General features: G+C 40.9%; 1 protein-coding gene across 20 annotated transcripts in view; it reads left to right on the top strand.

Annotated features, from left to right (window-relative positions):
* Window positions 1-19,620, top strand: part of LOC116693150 (membrane-associated guanylate kinase, WW and PDZ domain-containing protein 1) — an 89,732-nt gene that overhangs the window by 29,687 nt on the left and 40,425 nt on the right. For 18 of the 20 annotated variants that reach the window (XM_032521898.1, XM_032521883.1, XM_032521885.1 and 15 more), the window contains exon 2: window positions 94-210. In XM_032521898.1, the coding sequence (XP_032377789.1) occupies window positions 94-210 (117 nt within the window). Of the gene's footprint in view, window positions 1-93; window positions 211-3,097; window positions 3,539-7,430; window positions 7,698-19,620 lie in introns of those variants that run through there. The other 2 variants (XM_032521896.1, XM_032521895.1) reach the window with 2 other exon arrangements.

The following is a 19,620-nucleotide window of genomic DNA, read 5'->3' as shown; positions in this document are numbered from 1 at the left end:
ATGACAGCGTGTAAACAGCGAAGAGACGAGCCGGCTTCTTCTGTGGAGGCTTGTTTATTGAGCTGTTTTTTTTTTTCTGTCTGCTGTTTCCAGGTCACAAGCTCAACAAGGACCTGAAGCACTACCTGAGCCTGAGGTTTCAGAAGTCTTCTCCCGACCACGAGCTGCAGAAGACCATCCGAGCCAATCTGTATCGCCATGCCGTGCCTTGTGAGTAAACTATATTGGTAATCATGATAATGTGGTGGTGGGGGCTTTAACTAGGACATGTGGTTGAGGAATTTAGCCAGCATCATTTCTTCATCTTTACCACAAAGACCTATTTTCTTTTGGCTTCTTTCATATTTGCTTCTTCTCCTTTTAATCTCATTCTTCCCTTTCACTCACCCATAAATTATTCTGTGACACTTAATTTCCCTTTCGTGATTTGAAATCCTGTTCTGAGGAGCTCTGAAAAGAGAAACGAATATACATTTTCCAAACACCATCACTGTAGATTTTGTTTCGCATTACTGTCGATTAGAGCCACTCATGTCTTCACAGAGCCAGATCACCATTTTTGTAGCTGTCTCACATAACCGTGAAAAATACAAAAGTGTGGCTCGAGCCAAACACCCAGCACCGTGCCAGACTCCACAGCTGGTCTTGGTTGCATCACAAACCGTTGAATCTGTGGTGGGGTGACACTGTCCAGCTCTACTCTGTTTATTTTTCTACTGTACTCATGTCATGTTTGTGTTCAGAAAAATGACTGTTGTACTGCTGGAGTTGTGATGACCACAACGCTTGAGGCTTAAAGTGTTTCAACAAAACGACACAGTGGATCTATTGGGGATGTGATTAGAGTGTGTGTGCCTGTGTGCGTGCGTGCCTGCGTGCGTGCTTGTGCATGTGCTTATGCATGTGCTTGTGTGTGTTTCCCCCCTGAGGATTTTTTTGATTATCACATATATGCATAGACATGATTTAATCAAGAAAGGGATCATGATTCCGCTTCCTCTTGTTTCCATGGAATGGGGCTTGGCTGTACGTGTTCGTTTGCATTGTAGTGCTACAGTACCTAATAAAATGTGGCTTCTATACTAGGTTAATGTGTTTTCCCTCTTTCTGTCTCTCTATGTCTTTGCTTATCCGCTCTCTACCTCTGCCCTGTCTCTGTCTGTCTGTCCTACTCTTGGGCTCAGCCATGTGACGGGTAAATCCGCCTCTCTGAGCCTCCCCCGACGCCCTGCCTGGGATTATAATGTTCTGATATATTGAAACTAGATTCTTGCCTGATTATGTGATGAACATGTTGGGCTCTTGCAAAGATCCCAGGACTATGGAAAGGCCTCTGCGCGCAGAGGACAGACCGCATTGATATCAAAATTGAACATAGACAAAGTTAAAAAGAATTGGACGGAGGGGTCACCAGATCAAATGAATTAAATTTGTTGCCTTTATTTCACTAATATTGTCTTTTTTTCCCCTGCAAATGCTGGATACATTTACCTTCTAATGCCTCTAAAATGTACAGACTAAACGTTAACATGCTGGATCCTTTCACCTCTTTGGAGTCATTAGTAGACATTGCTTCATATTTGGGGGTTAGAAGACAAATGTTAGAACCACATGAAGAATGCTGATTGAGTATTTTTTACTTTTCTGACTACTTTTCTCAACCATGAAAAGGGTGAATGATGAAGAAGTCAACAAGAACAAGTACCTGTGGTACAAGTGGTACATGCAGAATAATGTATAGACCCCTTGAAATCCTGTCTGCTGTATTCTCACATCTGAGCGAGTCACTACAGGGACTGCGGTTTTGCCAAAATACTGTGTAAATATGTAAAAGAAGTAAGCAAGACAATCTGTTTATTACACAGTCACCTGTCCTGCACACGCCCATGCAGAAACCAGGGCCCGTGGTTATTTAATAATTGGAAATATTACATTATTATTTTTCTGGGTTGTATCTCAAACTAATAGAGTGTCCCTAGATAAATTGACTCAGCACCGTAGCTGTAGTGAAGACACTTCAAAAGGTAGGGCTAGCATTTAATTTTTCTATTTCTTATTGTCAACTAATCTCATGATAAGAACTAAACTAACAATGTGTTAGTCTGTTAGTCTTAGTCTATGTTGCTACTGAAAACAATAATCTAAATCAGTCACAGAAGTATAGGAACTCAGAAAATGTGGCTCAAACAGGAGTCAAAGTGTTTGTTGGAGACTATTTACAGACATGAATTTGGTGTTTTAGGGAGTATTTACAGCAGCAGGATGGTGTATGTGGGATTGTCTTAAAAATATTGCCTACGTTCATGTTGATAAAGGAACTTCATCCAGTGAAACACTGTGACCCACTGATGGGTTTTTTAACAGTGGTGTATGCCACAGAAGAATAAGACACAGCAGGCTTTGGCTAAATGAGCAATACTTATAAATATGATCAATTCTTTGTTGGTCTTTTCATGAAATGTGTTAACACTAAGAAAAAATAGGTTATATCACTAGACTATGTGTTAGGCTCTTTGACTGTATTTGTCTTCTATCTTTTTCTAGTAATGACAAAGAAAAAGGCAAAAATGGGCCACAACACAATGTTGGTCAGTCTAATGTTTATACTGTCAAGCCCTCCTTCTCTTTCTTCCTGTCCCTCCCTCTATCCCTTTCTTGGTGACCTACTATTGCTGCCACCTCCTGTTTATTGTCTATCTCGCTCCCACACACAAACATGCAAATGTTTTCTTGGCATGACAAGGCAGAATGACAAAAGCCCAGTCAAATAAAAGCCACACTTCTCAGCCCTCTGTTTCCTTTGTCTCTGTGTCTGTCAAGTCCTCCCCCTCTCCTGGGCACATGTGTTGCTCCCTCTTGCTTGACTCGAACAGGTGCCTTTCCCTCCACCACTAGTCGAGGTGTTTTTTTCCTTGTCTTTCGAGGCATGTGTGTGAATGTGTGTTTATAAGAAGCCCCCTCCTTCTCTGTCAAGCCATCCTCCTCCCCTCTCCTTCATAGTCCCGCTGCTACAGATGGCCATTGTTATCATGTGCGGCAAATGTCACAATTGATAGAGAAGTCGGTCTCTCATGGGATTCATTTCCCTCGCACATCTACAGCTGCTGCTTGGGGATGAGGGTTATCTCGGCGTTATCCCATCGTTTGAGCCACATAGCAAACCAACCCTCCCTCCCCCCATCTGATCTCTCCCTCCCTTTCTGCTCCCTTCTCTGTCGCCCTCTTCTCTTCACTTTAAATCCTCCAGTGAGTGTCAGCGTCCCTGTGGCTTGGCGGTGACTGCTGCCTTCCTCTATCTCTCTCTGTCACACTCTAGCTGCTCCCACTGTCTCCCTGCCTCTGCTGCTCTCACCCTCCATCTCCTCTCTCTCTCTCTCCCTCCCCTCCTTGCTGTCCTTCACTCCCTCGCTTCCTTGTTTTCCACTCCACTGTCGTTCTCGGGGAAATCATTGTTGGAGACAAATTTCTCTGTTTGCCGCTCACACAAAGAAAGGGATTACGGCTTGATTTGCTGGCTCCGGGCTCGCTCTGCATCAAGGCAAGTGGCAGCTCCTTATTCTCTCCTTGTTTTCTCCTTCTTCTTTTTCCATTCTCACTGCCATCCGCCATCCGAAGCCTGTGATGTATGCATGGCAGAGAGTGTGTGTATGTGGTTGATGCTGTGTATATAGGCTAAGGGAATCAGGGACGGTGGGGGTAGGGGTGAGAATTATGTGAGGGAAAGTGGGGGGGCAAGCACACTCGGAGCAGGCACGTCCAACCCAGAGGGACAGATGGCCAGTAGCCCTAGTGCTTTTTCCTCTTTGGTTTACTAATTCACCCTGCAGGCTTTGTGTAAGGCCCACTAGTACACAGACCTTCTTTTCAGCAAGCAAGAGATGGCTGCTCTCCTTAGCTAAAAGAGGGAGGGAGGGGAGTATCTGTGTGAGGAGAACGGACATGGTATAGGAGAAGAGAGAAGGCAAGGAGGAGGAGGAGGAGGAGGAGGAGGGGTGCTGTAGAGGCAGAGCCGGCTTTTAACTGGAGGTTAGGATAGGAGAGGATAGGAGAAGAGATCTGGAACTGAGAGGGGGGTCATCAGCCTCAAATGCATGGAGGTCAGGTCCAGATGCTGCTCAAACAAAAGGGCTTCTCTGGGGGAAACGGCAGGGGGAAGCGTGGCACTCGCCATTGTGTGTGTCGCTGCATTGCAGGGTGCAGCCGGGGAGCATCATGCTAATGATGGCCATTCATTCTTATAACAGATGAGTGGGCCCCATCTTCTGTTCGCCTGCTTTTCACATATGCTTGGTTCATATTTTGTTCATGTGACAAAATATCTGCTGTGTTAACACACGATTTGCTCTGGAAACGACAAGGGATGGGAAAAACAAAGGCTTACAAGCTCATTGAGGAAGCTGGGCAAATATGTTTTTTTTTTGCATAGTAATGATGTTTAAAGACAGGTGCAGCCTGTCTGTGTGTGTGGTTGTGTTTACATGGACTATGTATGTGAGGCTTATGTTAAATGCATGTTTGTGTTTTCATTGCCTCATTTAGCATATTTTACAGATACACTCACAAACTGGCATCGTTTGGTATCATTAGAATAAATCACATACATATAGGCCAAAAGGACTGCATATCTTCCTTCTTGTTTCTCTGTGATTGGCATGTGGGTGGAAGGTGGCACTGGAGGCTGTGGTCTCTGATGTTGTTTTTGTTATTGGCAATCTCCTCCAGGCCCCTTTTTAAAGGCATCTTAAGGTCCGTTATACCCAAAAGAAACCATTGCAACAGCACAACCTCTGTTTCTGTTTCTGCACCTGGAGTTTGGAACAAGTTCTACTTTCAGTGTGGCCTTACATCAACTTCATTAATTCTGATGATAAACCAACGTTATTGTGAATATAAAGTGTAGCTCACAACAATATTATTGTTAGTCAAAATCCTCATTTGTGTTACCTTGCCAAGCTCATGTAAGAGTACTCAAGTAAAGATGTTGTATCACCCCAGAGTCACTCGGATCAATCTAAAGTTCCTGATTAATGAGCCACTACTGTGTTCAAAAACTGCAGAAATGCTTCAGGTAGTCCTGTACCGCGGGTGGGATGACTCCAGTCCTTGCCTGCTTTAACCAGAGTGATACTTCAGCCAAACTAGGAGTCCACATGGAACAAAAACAGAGTTTTGGATTGTTGTTTAAAGCAGGTGTGAATTCTCTTAACCAGTATTTGCAGAGTATAATTTAGACAGTGCGTCTGTTTTTGTGGGATGATAATGATAACCTCGTCCTTAAGGTCAAGGAAATGACGTGTGCTAATTCACTGACTAAACAAAAGTTCTCTGTTATGATCTTTTACAAGTCTTTTACAAGACTAATCTGTGTGTGAGTGTCTTGTGATGGTTTGGATGTGGAGAAAGCTAGCCCACATACTGTAGCTCCTGTAGCTCCAGTGTTTGTGAGCCTTGATGCCTCCAAGCAGTGAGTGTGATGATGCCAGCTTGATCTGAAATCTGATATGCTTTAACTTTTTTCACTGAACTTTGTGTTCATGTGGCAGCATACAACATCTGTATATGTACTACTGAGTACTCTGATTATCCCAGGGCTTTATTTGGTGTTTCTCCATAAGAAACTCTACAATCTACTGATTTGCAGATTTTACAGTATGTTTTATGCAGTTTTTGCCCGTTTGCTGTTTGAATAATTGGTTGTCAGAATAGCTGAGCAGTGCCATTTTGCAAACTGTAAATTATATATGTCACAAGAATGTTCTATTCTCTTACCCACCATACCCCTGCCATTTTGTCAATGTAGGTAATCCATGAAGGAACGATTTGACACTTTGGGAATTTATCAACTTTCTTGCTGGGAGTTATACTAGAAGATTAATACCAGTGTCATGTCTGTACGCCTAATGTAAAGCTACAGCCAGCAGGAAGAAATTGCTAACATGTTATATGTGTTTGCTCCTCGTAAAGGCTGCAGTAAATTATTATTATTATTATTATTATTATTATTCAGATTTTTCACAAGTAAAAAACCCTGAGATGTAAGATATACATTAGTGAGCTTTAAAGGTGCTGGTAGGCAGACTTTTTTACCTTTAGACAGAGTCACATTAGATGTTACCCACTGCTTTCGTTCTGCTGGCTGTAGCTTCATATTCTGTGTACAGTATATACACAAGAGTTCTTTTCATCTTTGTTTTGGCTATTAAGTTTATTTCCCAAAAAGTGTAGGTTTCCCACCTGTGTAGGTTAACCAATTATCAAACAGATATCAGGGAATGTTCACATTTTAGAGATATACCTGTATTTGCAAAATCTAATAAAGCACCGCACCAGTACATTCTGCATAAATTAAAGCAAAATCAGCTCGCAATATGTGGAGTCTTCTCTTGTTTGACATTGCAAAATTGTGCAGAAGGATGTTCAGTTTGCAAGCTACAAACTGAGTTTAGGTTTGTCAATGTAACAAAAAACATGTCCAACCTTGTCCTTCAGCTATTCACCAGTAACACGTGTTATTAGAGTCACAGTGCAAATACTTCCATTTAGCAACCAAGCTTGATGTAAATACTTAATAAACAAATAAACTATGTCACACTATTGCTTATCAAAACTGTATTTAAGATAACGTGGAACAGTTACATTAAGGTATAAAATGTAGCATTTAGCACTTTCGTTGATTCACTTCAGAAGTGCCAGTACAGCTACTATGCTTTAACTTGTAGCAGAGAAACAATGAGGGCATGTAGGTAAGAGTGGACCATGTGAATCCAAAGAGAAAACTGCAGTCCTCTTCCCTCAGGGCAGTTCCTGGGTTGTGTGGTCAGGTTGCTTGGGCAGCAGTCCATGTCCATGCAGGTTCAAGCCTGCGCTGCCAGGTGGAGGCTTTTCTTTGGCCGGCCACTGGGCTCTTAATCTCCCGAGGTCCTTATGAAGTCCGGTTAAAACATAGTAAACAAATCCAACCTGTAACCCAACTCTGCACTCTCTCGTGTAAAACCAAAAACCTTGGTCATCATTTTTGCACAGTTATGACTTGCCAAGCTGGTAAGAACAGGAGCATCTTTTACACTATATGATACATTGATTATACAGTAGCCTCCTCCCGTCTTCCTTTCCATCTCATCCTTGTCCTGCTGACCTCCACACCCTTCCTTAACCCAACATTCACCCTTGGAGAACTGCCTAAGGCTGACCGTTTATCAGGACGCACCATGGTTAGGTAATGTCAAGCGTCTATATTTATGGCTAAGATAGGAGAAAGGAGAAGGGAAGACAGAGAAGACAGAGAGAGAGAGAGAGAGAGAGAGAGCACAAGGTAGAGGGAGGGAGGGAGAGAGAGAGAGCACAAGGTAGAGGGAGGGAGGGAGGGAGAGTGGGCGGGAGTATGAAGGGGGGCTGCAGCCATTGGCCTCAGACAGGAACTGGAGTGTGAATAGCTCACAATGGCTTAGCCTCTAAGCTGGGCTGGACCTCTAATTTGCTCTGCTTGTGGAGCTTTGAAGAAAAACGGCAGCTGCCTACTAGCTGCCTGCCTGAATGAGCTCACAAGCTGGAAGCTAGCACTCGCTCACAGAGAACTGGATGATCCATGGATGGGTTGGTTAGGAGAGGGAGACCAGAATTCAGCCTGCTTGGATTTATCTTTTTGAATATTTCTATGGAATAACAAGGAAAGCAGCAACAGCAGTGGCGGTATAGAGGTAAACCTGTGACATTTACTTCTTCTCCTGGGAATGATGCCCTGGCTTCCGGGATACAGTTGGAGGGGATTTGGGTGGGGAGAATAAACAGATACACAGAGGAGGCAGAAATACAGAGGCAGGTGGATTTTTTGTGACTGTGGGAATCAGTGCTGATGCAGATATGTGATGTGGTATTGATAAACTGATTTGTTGTGCCATTTGTCTGTGATGATGGCGGATGTGTGTGCACATACATGTAAGTCTGCCACATCTTTCCATCTCCCCCTCATTTCTACTTCCCTGGGTCACCCCTCCTTGTGCACTAGCTCCCTGCTCTCAGCTTTACTCTTTAAATGAAAGCTCTGTCCTCAATATTTCATCCCAGTGTTCTCCAATAAACAGGGATTTCTTATAGGTAAATAAAAACCTGCCATCTTTTGTACAATCCCTTTTACAAGATTTCCAGCTTCAGTGACGCTTCAGATTGTATTTTCTTGCCCACTATTCATTTTCAGCCCCCCTTCCTTCTCCCTCATTCTTCTCCCCGGTATTGAAAGGGTAGAGATGGGGAGGGAGCAGGGGGAACAGCAGGAGAATAGAGGCTGGGACTCAGCTGTAAGGAGTGTTGTGGCGCGAGCTGAAAGAATGGCCTGTTGTGTTGGGCAGCAGCAGTTGGGCAGCAGTATTGTGTGTCTGGCCTCTCTCTCTCTCTGTCCTCCTCCTCTTTAATGGGTAACTGCATCATCCCTTTATTCAAACAATCCCAGCAAGGAACCGGCTTTTCTTATAAAAAACAATAAAATAGGCTCCTTGGTAAGGGCTGGTTTATGTTTGGAATGATTTGATAGTGAAGCAGTACTTTTTAGATACCTTACTTTAAGAAATATAAGCTGAAGAACTAAAACAATTAGTCAATTAATCAATTAGTCAATTGACAGAATTTAGTATTAGAATTATTTTAATAGTCGGTTAATCGTTTCAGTCTTTTCAAGCAACCCCCACCCCCCAAACATTACCTAGTTCCAGCTCTTTAAATAGGATAATCTGCAGATTTTGGTCTTCTGTGACTGGAAACTGAACTATTGGTCAGACAGTGTAAGACATACCTTTGGACTTCAGGAAATTGTATTGGCCCTTTTCACTATTTTCTCGCATTGTTTAGACAAAATGATCAATCGGTTAATTGAAAGCATAATCTGCAGTACAATTAGTAATGTTAATTGTTCATCATTAGCCAAACATGGACGTACATGAATGAGACTCTTTTTATTGCAATGCTGCAGATACTTCAAAGCATCTTATAGGAACTTGTTTTGTTTAATAGTGACTTTTGAAGACAGTTTGAATGTGGTTTTGCATTTGTGTTTCAGTGTGGGAGGCAAAAAAGAGGCATTGTAGCTCTCTGCTGAAGCTTCCCCAACCCCATGGTAGTTAATTAAACTTGCTACAGCATGGCATGCTCTCAGCAGCACCTCGGCCCCTGATAGGATCTGGAGTGGGGCTGCTATTTGTTTAATCATTAATCTGAGGGCCTCCGCTACATTGATTCTCTCTCTGTTCCCCTTCATAAATCATTATGGGCCAGCAATCCCTTTAATGGGGGATGGAAGTGCTGATTGAACACAGCCACGGCACTCGGGATGTAATATTCACCTTGGTCTCTGGGTCAGTTGACCAGGACGGAGGAAACAGGTCCTACCTGTCCATGTCTAAGCCTTTAAGCATGATGATTTAATTAAAATAAGTTTAACCCATGTTCAGACCAAATATGTTGTAATAATGAGTATTAGTCGTATTAGCATCACTAAAATGATTTGTCCCGCTGACACCCTAATGGATGCAAATGGCCATCTATGCATAGTTTGCGGTTGAGATGCTCCCATCATCTTACCAGTGTATTAAGGGACTACTTGTGTAGATGAGGCCTTAAAGTGCTGCCTCAATCAATGCTGCTCCAGTAATTGGCTTAGAGGCCTAAGAGAGTTGCCTGACTCCCTGTGTGACTGTTGGCTTTTTCTGCCCCTCCCCTGCTCCGTCTGCTCTGAGATATGCAAGCAGTTTTTTCTCATGTCACCTCTCAGCCTCTGTTTTCATAACACACACTTCCCCATCAACACCAAGCATGTGTTTATCCTGGAAACATTCCCCAATTTATGCTTTAGCTGCGGATTTACGTGTTGGGAACGGGCCGTTAAAAGCATTAGTGGTGAAATTTTGTTTTTTTCAGAATTTAAATAAAAACGATTTTCCATTTCCCTCCACAATTTACAGTCCCACCATCAGGCTAGTCTCACTCTCAGGTCAGTTGGAAGTTGTTCTGTCTTGTGTGTTCTCCCCCCTGTCCCGCGCACACTCGCAACCAGCAGGGGTTAAAAACAGCAGATGTTCGGCTGAACCTGTGTGTGTGTGTGTGTGTGTGTGTGTGTGTGTGTGTGTGTGTGTGTGTGTGCGTCTACTAGTGTCTGTATGTCTGTGTTAGACAATGAGTGGAAGCTCCCCAGAACATCAACAGCAGGAAGGCAATTGAGGGTATCAGATGTCAGGGTGCTGACAGCCCCACTGTCTTTTGTTAACACACAGGATAGTGTTTTTTCACCTGGATGTGTGCTTGTGTATGTGAGTGTGAATGGTTTTGTGTTTGTTTGTGTTTTTACTTTTTTCCGCTTTCATGGTATTTATTGTGCTGCGTGGACGTGATCATGAGCAGTTAGTGTCTCTGACAACAACCGGCGGAGGAGTAACGATCAGAAGAGTTAAACCAGAGGTTGTGTGGGTGTGGACAGAGAGGTGTTCAGGTTATCCTGGCCCCAGGTAGACCGGGTAAACCCCACCCACTCCGCCGGCAATTTGATTTTGTCCTACAGGTCGATCTAAAACCTGCACGTTTAATTCTCCTGCTTCAGTTCACAATTTTGCTGTAACCAATCACAAACTGGCATATCTACCTGGCGCGCTATTGGCGAGTTTAACACGATTATGAAAGAGAAGCTACCAAGCAGCTACTTGTTTACATTCAACATAGCAGCCACCGAACACCACCGAAGCGCAGCAACCCGCAATCTGTTGGTTCTACGTCACCCGGATCGTTGGTCTGATTGGTTGAAGGAATATCCAATTGCGTACAGAGTCATTTGAACTATGCTCGTTGGTCACCCCTCTTGTGCAGTGAAAATATAGAGCACACTCCCCAGACCAATGCTAAATCTCAAATCTAATGATCTTTGCTTGGTCTGGTGATAGCCAGACTAGGCCCCAGGTATAACGGTGAACCAAACTGACCCAGGGGACAGAACAGGACATCAAGAGAGACACAGAGAGCGGTCGCAGACATGTAGGGATATACTGTGTCACCATTAGTCTGACGACCTGCACTTCAGTTGCACTTCAAACACCACTTAATTTTCACTCGTCAGCTTCTGCACAACCTAAGCATTTAAAAGAACACAAAACACTATGAACACCATTTTATTTTGGACTTTGAAGCATGCTCAACATTGCACACAATGGCAATCCAGTGCCCTAAAGTGACTATTATTATATTATATAACTTATTATATCAGTGAAAAATGAAGAACAATAGTGGGAAACACAGTCTGTACTGCAGACATTCAAGTGTCTAAATCAGGTTCCTTTCAAGGCTAAAAACAATGTCCAGGTTAAGCTTACTGTTTGTCTGTGCAGATTATAGACTAAATTGGGGATATTGTTATTGCTTCACCAGCCAACTGGTGTTCAACTAACCATTCGAAAAAAACATGTCAACAGAGATTAAGAAAATCGACAAGAGACATTGTTGCTTTTCACCTGATAATCAATACCAATTGTCCTAAATATATAATTAGTTTACATACATAACAAGAGTCTGCTGCCATGCCAACGGCTCTGCACTCAGGCACAGCAGTAATTTGAGCTAAATGTTAATATCAGCATGCTTACATGACAATGCTCACATGGCGTATAGTGTTTACCATGTTTATCATCTTAGTGTATCGTGTTAGAATGCTAACATTAGCAAAATTTCAAATTACCAAGACAATCGGTTTAATAGTTGTTAAGACATTTCCCTCAAAACCACAATTGTCAATCTCAATGTGGCACAATAGGAAAAGTCAGGGGAAGTTATTAAGATACATTGTTAGTACCAAATCATATTTATTTTTATCTGTTAGACTTCCCACTCATGGACCGTGCATAATGTTACATGTGGATATCCCTGGCAGGCTTGAGACACTTTTAGAAGATACAAACATTCACTCAGCTACATGAATGAAATATTTAGTTAGCTTTTACAGATAACAACTTCCCTCTCAGTATAAACTCACACGGATTGCATCAGCCCACTAGATGGGCCAAATGATGTGGAGCAATATATGAGAGAAAATAGGGATTTTTGGCTGCTAAAAGAGTGAAAGTTGAGCCCTGTGCATTGTAAAAGATTCAGTAGCCAGATGGCCTCTGAATCTGCTTTTCTGTGAAGCTAGATAAAATGCCTCTCTAAATGTTTTCCACTAATTCTAGCTCCTTTAAAGTACAGTAGCATTCAAAAGTATTTGGGAATGCAAACTCTAGATTCTGTCCGAGTCCATTTGGAAAAGATAAAGGAACTTGAATGTGGTTTCTATTAACTGTACTTGTTTCAGTGCCTGGGGGAGTGTTGTTTTACTTAAATGTGAAAGAACCAAAAAACAGCTTCTGTCCCTAAAGCCTCATCTAAAGCAGGTGTCTACATCTTGTCACGACATTACTGATCTTTTCCATAGAAAAACAACAGTTTTTTTCCAATGTAGTCTTCTTAAGTAATCCTAAAAGAGAATGTTGACAAATCAATCAGTCATTGTCTGTGTATCATGATTTGACTGTCAGGACATTGTTGCCATTATGTAGTTAGAGAAGGCCAGCCGGTAGAAAGGCCATTTTAGTCTTATCAGAACGCTTTTCTGCTTTCTGTGGTACCTTGCTGAGAGATCTTGCTGTGATACTGCACTTGAATTTGGTCTCTTTGGAAGATGTTAATCTTCTTTTCATACAAATCCTTAGCATTCTCCAAGAGAATGGCAGTTATGTGTGGATGAATAGTCACCTTTTTCAGTTCACCTCGGTTGATGTTAAAATGACTCTTGAAAGTGTCCATCATGATTCAAATACATAGAGTACCTACTGGAAGGTGATAACATTTCTCCAAGGTCTGTAATTAATGACGGAGGACGGAGCTCGGATGCTCCTGAAGTTTATGATCCGTGTTCAGTAGCAATGAGTGAGTGGCCCAGTAAAAGGAGACAGGATTTGGGTCATAGCAGGCACTCAAACAGGCCACTTTGGGGACACATGTCCCCTGCTCCGGAGCTTTTTATGAACTGCCAGTGAGGACAGAAACTGGCCTACACAAACTGCTATTTATAGTTCATACTCTGAATACACTATATATGTGTTTACACACCTCGTCTCTCCTCTATCTGTGTCTTGGGTTGTGTTTCTGTGTGTAGTTCTATAAGTAAATATACAGCAGAGTACAGTGGAGGGGAGTACAAGGTTTGTACTCAAGATTTGGCTCTAAAATGTGAAAAGAGCTATCTTTATGATTATTGCAGTTATTATTTAGTCATTAAAACTAAATAAATGTCTTGTTTGTTTTTCACCAACAGTCAAAAACCCAAAAATATTCAGTTAATGTTATAAAACAGATTAGATTAGTGGATTATCAGGAAACTAATCTGAAACAATTTTGATCACAGATGAATCAGTTAAGTAAATCTTTGGAAAAAAGGCCGAACATTCTCCGGTTTCAGCTTCTCAATTGTGAGGATGTTGCTTTTTTGTTTGTTGTATAATCATAAATTAAATATCTTTTTTTAGTTTTACACTGTTGGTCAGACAACAACAAAAAGCAATTATATGTCATCGTGGGCTTCGGAGAACTATGATGGTTCTGATGTTTTACAGACAATTCATTGATACGTTGAAAGAAAAATTGACAATAAAAATAGTCATTAGCTGCAGCCCTAAAACAGATAAAAGGATGATTCATGTTGTGTGCATTAACTAATCAGGCAACTACACTGGTGTGTTTTGCATTGTGCGGAGAGAACACAGTGCAGTGACAAAGACATAGAGACAATGGTAATATAGTGACAGAAACGAGGGAGATAAGACGCTTGCCTGGACTCCTTAATCCTTTTAGCAGTGATTGGCTCAATACTCACACATACAGACTTGCATGCATGCACACACCCAGCTCATCCTTGTGAGAAAGAGGGGGAAATGCTACTCACTTCAAAACACGATGCTCAGACAAGATGAAAGTGAAAGTGTGAGGAGATGCAGCACAGAGAGTGTGTTGCACAATAAACCAGAGGTGCGGTGTGTGTTTGTGTTTGGCTTCTCGTGGCGTGACGGTTGTTTGCCAGACGGCGAGAGGTGAGAATGAGGGAGGAAATGCGAGCTGTTGCGTTGTGCGAGGGATTTCACGTGCCCATTAGGTGATTGTTTTTCCTGAACTGCCCTTGTCCTCTTCCACGTACAGTACTCCATCTTTCTTCTTTCTGCCGTTCCACCATTTGGCAGATGCCCCCCTGTCACAACAGCCCTGTACTTCCTCCATTCTTCTCCCAGTAGGGATGGACTGGAGCTGCTGATTGACATGTTGTTAAGAGAGAGATTAATACTGATTGGATGTTGTGTGTTTGGTTTCTAAAATCTCCAAAGTAGCAGGGACAGCTCATCACACCTAGAAAACCCACTGCTGTGTCCGACCACTAAAGCCTATGAAAATTTTCCAAAGCAGGAATACAGAAATAGAAATAAATTGAACTTTCTTGTGGTGAGAAATGAAGATGAAAGTAGAGGAGGATTTAATGGAGAGGTAGAGGACAAAATGATTATAATATATGCAGAGCAGACAGTGAGAATTATATCTATTCATTACACAATAAAAAAAATAAATGCGTGGGATTTTTTTATTTTATTTTGAAAGCCATATTATGGATGCAGTCCAGCTGACTGACTTGCAACATTGCCTGCAACAACAGCCTAATACAGCCAGAGAGATTAATGGATTGTAACCTTGGTATTAACAGTGCAGCTAAATCTCTGACGGTAGACATATTTCTATGGTCTATACTAAATATCAGTGTATATATATACATACATATATATATATATATATATATATATATATATATATATATATATTAGGTAAATATATATATATATATATTAGGTAAATATTTCTAGGTAAATTGCAGTAGTATTGTTATCTATAAAAATCATCTTTTTTAGCCAATTGGGATGGCAATGTTGATCAGTCTGTCACTCCACAACTTTAAACCATCCTGAAATATCTCAACAACTATTGGATGTATTGCCATGACATTTGGTATGGACATTCATTTACCCCCTAGGGATCAATTCCAATTTGTCCATTACTTTAGTACACATTTGCAAAACCAATGGCATTACATTAGCCCCAGCTGTAGTCAATTGCATTCATCTACTTCTCCTGAGGAACGTTGTTTTGGAACTTCACACCTTCAGCACACAATGTCTGAACTTTGTTCTTTCTCTAGTCTTCTTTTAACTGCTGTTGTGTTAAATTTGCATTTTTTACTTTTCTACTCATTTCAAAGTAAAAAACACTCTTGAATAAGTCATCTATTGTGATCATGTTTTAGTCGCTCTGTTGAAATACAACTGATGAATGTCCCGTGTGGTTCTGCCTGTCAGCTTTCACTGTTGTTTATATTGTCCACTATTAGGTCCTGCAGGTGCCTCATCAATGTTTAAACCAGGACTGAAATGATCAATTAGTAAAATTATTATTTTTTCTTACCGTCCTCTTACCATTTTTATTTGTTGTAGTTTTACATGGAGTTACTGTATGTGTTGCCAAGAAATGGTCCCACACGTAACCTCCTGTAAAAGGTAAAACACTTTTTTTAGATTAAACTGATGAGATTCAACACGTTAATTAATGAGCTTCAGAAGTGCTGGAAGGTGAATTTTCTTCTGTTCAGGCAGAAACAAGCCCTTTCCCCGTTTGCTTCTAGTCTTAATGCTAAACTAAGGTTCAAGCTTAATATTTACAGAGATGAGACGAGCACAATCGTCTCATCTAACTTCATACAAGTTAACAAGTAGTGAACAAGTATTACTGTCAGTGAATGACGTGACTGCTAAACAGAGGAGTTGAGTACCGTACACATTCTCTGAGGGGGTAAAACTCCTTTCATCAGGTTTAACAAATGTAGTTCTGGTGTTTTGGTGGATTTAAGACAAACCAGCAGTGAACACAAAGCTTTAGCCTGGGCAGGATTAGTAGGCTATGTTTGGGTTACCAAGGAAGGAGCTCTTGTGAAGACTCTCTATCTGTAACAAGCTGTCATAAAAACAGTTGAGCCTGTTATATGAAAAAAAGTACCTCTCTATATGTTATTTTTAGTGGTATGTATGCATGACATGTGCATGTACTGTAAGTTATTTACATGAACCGCATTTCTGTCACTTACCACAAATTGAAATTACGGCACAAATACATTCACATGGCTAGAAAACATGCAGAATCAATACCTTGTAACATCGAAAATACTCTCTTTCTCACACACACACACACACACACACACACACACACACACACACACACACACACACACACACACACTCATACAACCTTGCACCATTTCTTACAGCCACTGCATTTTTTTATGAAACCTCAAAAAAAAAGGTTTAGAAAGTTTTTAGCATATTTTCAGTTGGGTACACTTAAGCCAATGTTAGTGCTGAATGAAAATTCCATCAGTAAAATCGAATATTTCTTTGAGTGAATAATCATAACCACTGGCGAAAGTGGCGTTTTCAGTAGAAGGCCCAGGCCTGTCACATTTGATTTTATGAAAGCAAAACAAAGTAGACAGCAGAACATGGAGATCTAACAGTAATTTTACCACAGTTCAAAGAAATATCAATCAAAACATCTTTCAGTTGTGATTAATTATTATAATAATTGTTTAGCAATGTACGATGGCTTTATAAAGCTTTTAATGTTTTTTCCCCCCTGGAATGTGTCTGTACTGGGAAAACCAAACAATAAGAAAAACAGGGAGTGGAATCAAATAACGTAATCCAATGCAATAGCCCTGCAATAAATGAAGTTTATGTTTAGTTTTTTTGGTGACAGAGAAATGTTGCTTAAGCTCTTTGGTTATTTTTAAGTGGTGGTTTGTGTTGTTGTATTGAATTGCATGTATTTTAGAGGGGTTATTGTGCCCACCCTCTGTGCCTTTTATAAAGGCTTTACGGCTGTTTTTCCTTCCCAGTACAGCAAAGTTCAAACGAAAAAAATTAAAATGAACTCATGTATTTTTGTATGCTCTCTGGATGAATAATTGCCCAATTTTTCCCAGAAAAAAGATTACTCTCTGCTTGGTTTGGTGGTATTTCAAAACTAAAGACATTTTCAAATGTGCTTGTATTTAATTTTTCCATTCATGAATGCACTGACTGGTTTCTCACAGTGAAAGAATGGAGCCCATTCATGACTGTCAGTGGAAGTTAGTTCATAAGAGCCAGGGGTCAGGACTGAATATGGCTCAGTCATTGTTTCTCCGGCCAGACGAAATAGAGACTTTCCACAGTGATAGTACGGAGAAGAGCCTGACCTCGCTTGTTGCTGTCATATACTGAGAGCATTCAGTCTCTCTCTCTCTCTCTTGTGAGTCCAGCTGAAGACAAGCTGCAGGGTAGTCAACAGGAATTATCTCCCAAACTCAATAGAGTCTCCATAGTTTATTATTCTGCCTTTTATGAAAAGTTGTTTCTTTAGCAACAGTGCATTTTATCATCAAATGGGCTTGAGCTGTCAAGTGCTAATGAAATAGATATTTTATCAATTTATGTATGCTATCATTTCTCAGTTATAGAAGATTTTCTATTTAATAGCGGTGGGCGATAAAACAATATATGAACCATGACACAATGTAGATTTGTCTACTGTCAAAGATTTGCTGTGTCGTTAACACCATAATAGCCATCCCATTAATATCTGGTTGTATCAGGCATTTGTCGACACCGTTGCAATCAGTGATTACTTTAAAACAAAACTGGATGGTTAGGGCTGCAACTAACAATTATTTTTGTTGTAAAATATAAATTTATAAATGTCCATCAAACTTTCCAAAACCCATGGTGTCATCATCAAATGTCTGGATTTGTCTTACAGTCTAACCTAAAATCTAAGTATATTCAGTTTACAATGATGATGATGGTGCTCTTTAGAAGCTTTCATATAGACCTTAGTGGTCCCCTAATGCTGTATCTGGACTCTCTTTCCCAAAATTCAGCCTTGGTGCAGAATTACAGCCACTAGAGCCAGTCCCACAATGAGCTTTCCTTAGGATGTGCCATTTCTAAGTCTGCAGCTTTTGAGGAGGGGGGCAAGGTGGAGGCTGGGTGTGTGGCCTTGAGCAACTGCCACTTTGCTCATTTGAATGCCATTAAGTCTCTCTCATGGGTGGGCCAAATTCTCTGGGCACGTACAGCAGAGAAAAGGGAGGCAACCTTGCCCCTTATGACCTCATAAGGAGCAAGATTCCAGAACGGCCCATCTGAGATTTCATTTTCACAAAGGCAGAGCAGGATACCCAGGGCTCGGTTTACACCTATCACTATTTCTACCCACTGTGGGACCAAAGGCAGGCTGGGGAACTCATATTAATGTTAAAAAAAACTCATAAAGTGAAATTTTCATGCCATGTGACCTTTAAACAATCAGGAAAATAGTCTTTGCCAATTGATTAATCAATGTTTCAGCTCTAATGAATTTTGCATCAATGTGGTGAAGCACGTGGATCTGTAAGCTACTTACATTTGCAGGATTAGTGAAAAACAGACATTCCTGTCCGTTTGCTCATTTTATCAATTTATCCATTAACCATGTTAACAATTATTCATTATTGATTCATCTTCAGATTTCTTTCTTGACTAATCAATTAATCATTTGGCTCTATAAAACTTAACAAAGCTGAAAAACTGAAACAGAATGTACTTGAGTATTAGTACACATAGTACTTGATATTGATATTATAATGATACCATGAACCATGTGACCCACTATGGAACGTGTCTTATTGCATATCTTTATATCTTAACATTAATGCCGCCACTTCTGGCATTGAGTCGGACCCACAACTGTTGTTGTCTCTTTGTGCCCGCTACCTTGACTGTAGTTTTTATAAACTGTGCTTGTTTACTGTATGTATGATGCACTGCTGGATGAAATTGGGTTTTACTGCCAAGCTTTTGTTGAACTAGTCCAGCTTTAAACTGCTGATAGATGCCTGTTGACCAATGTCTAATTTTTGTTTTCTAAGTTTTTCCATCTTCAGAAGAAGAGATGCTGCTTCTTGTTTGGGAGTAGGGTTAAAACACTCAAGTGTCCACACGTGAATTGTGTGTTTCTTTCTACCCCAAAATACTGGTATACTGCTGTATCATGATAATCATGACAATTGTCTTTTGTTTAAGTTTGCTGCAGTCAATAGTTTTCCATTAAGAATGTGAGATTCTGTTAGTGGTTCCCACTTTGCCATCGGGACATGCAGTACTGCATCCTTGGGCATCTATGACTGTGCTGTGACATCATAAATTACATCACAATGTGGCGACAGATGATTGATTGCTCCCACGCAGCAAGAGTGATGTCCTACTGAACTGAAAATACTGCATTTAAATTTCTGCAATATTTCATAGAGAAGAGTACAAACAGGAGGTCAACACAGTAGCACAACCAGTATCATTCTCTGATCAATAAACTCTGCCAATTTGATGCAGTACTACTCAAGTCATCAAGTGTTAAAGAAATCAGATCAATTGTTTTATGCCAAACATAATGACGCAACACATAACAGAAGTTTAAAGAGGCAGTGTTCAGCGTTCAATATTCTGTAATATA

The sequence above is a fragment of the Etheostoma spectabile genome, chromosome 7 (assembly GCF_008692095.1).
Source record: "Etheostoma spectabile isolate EspeVRDwgs_2016 chromosome 7, UIUC_Espe_1.0, whole genome shotgun sequence".
Classification (NCBI taxonomy): domain Eukaryota; kingdom Metazoa; phylum Chordata; class Actinopteri; order Perciformes; family Percidae; genus Etheostoma; species Etheostoma spectabile.
Note: the sequence above shows the minus strand (reverse complement) of the source record. Positions and strands in the feature narration are given on the sequence as shown.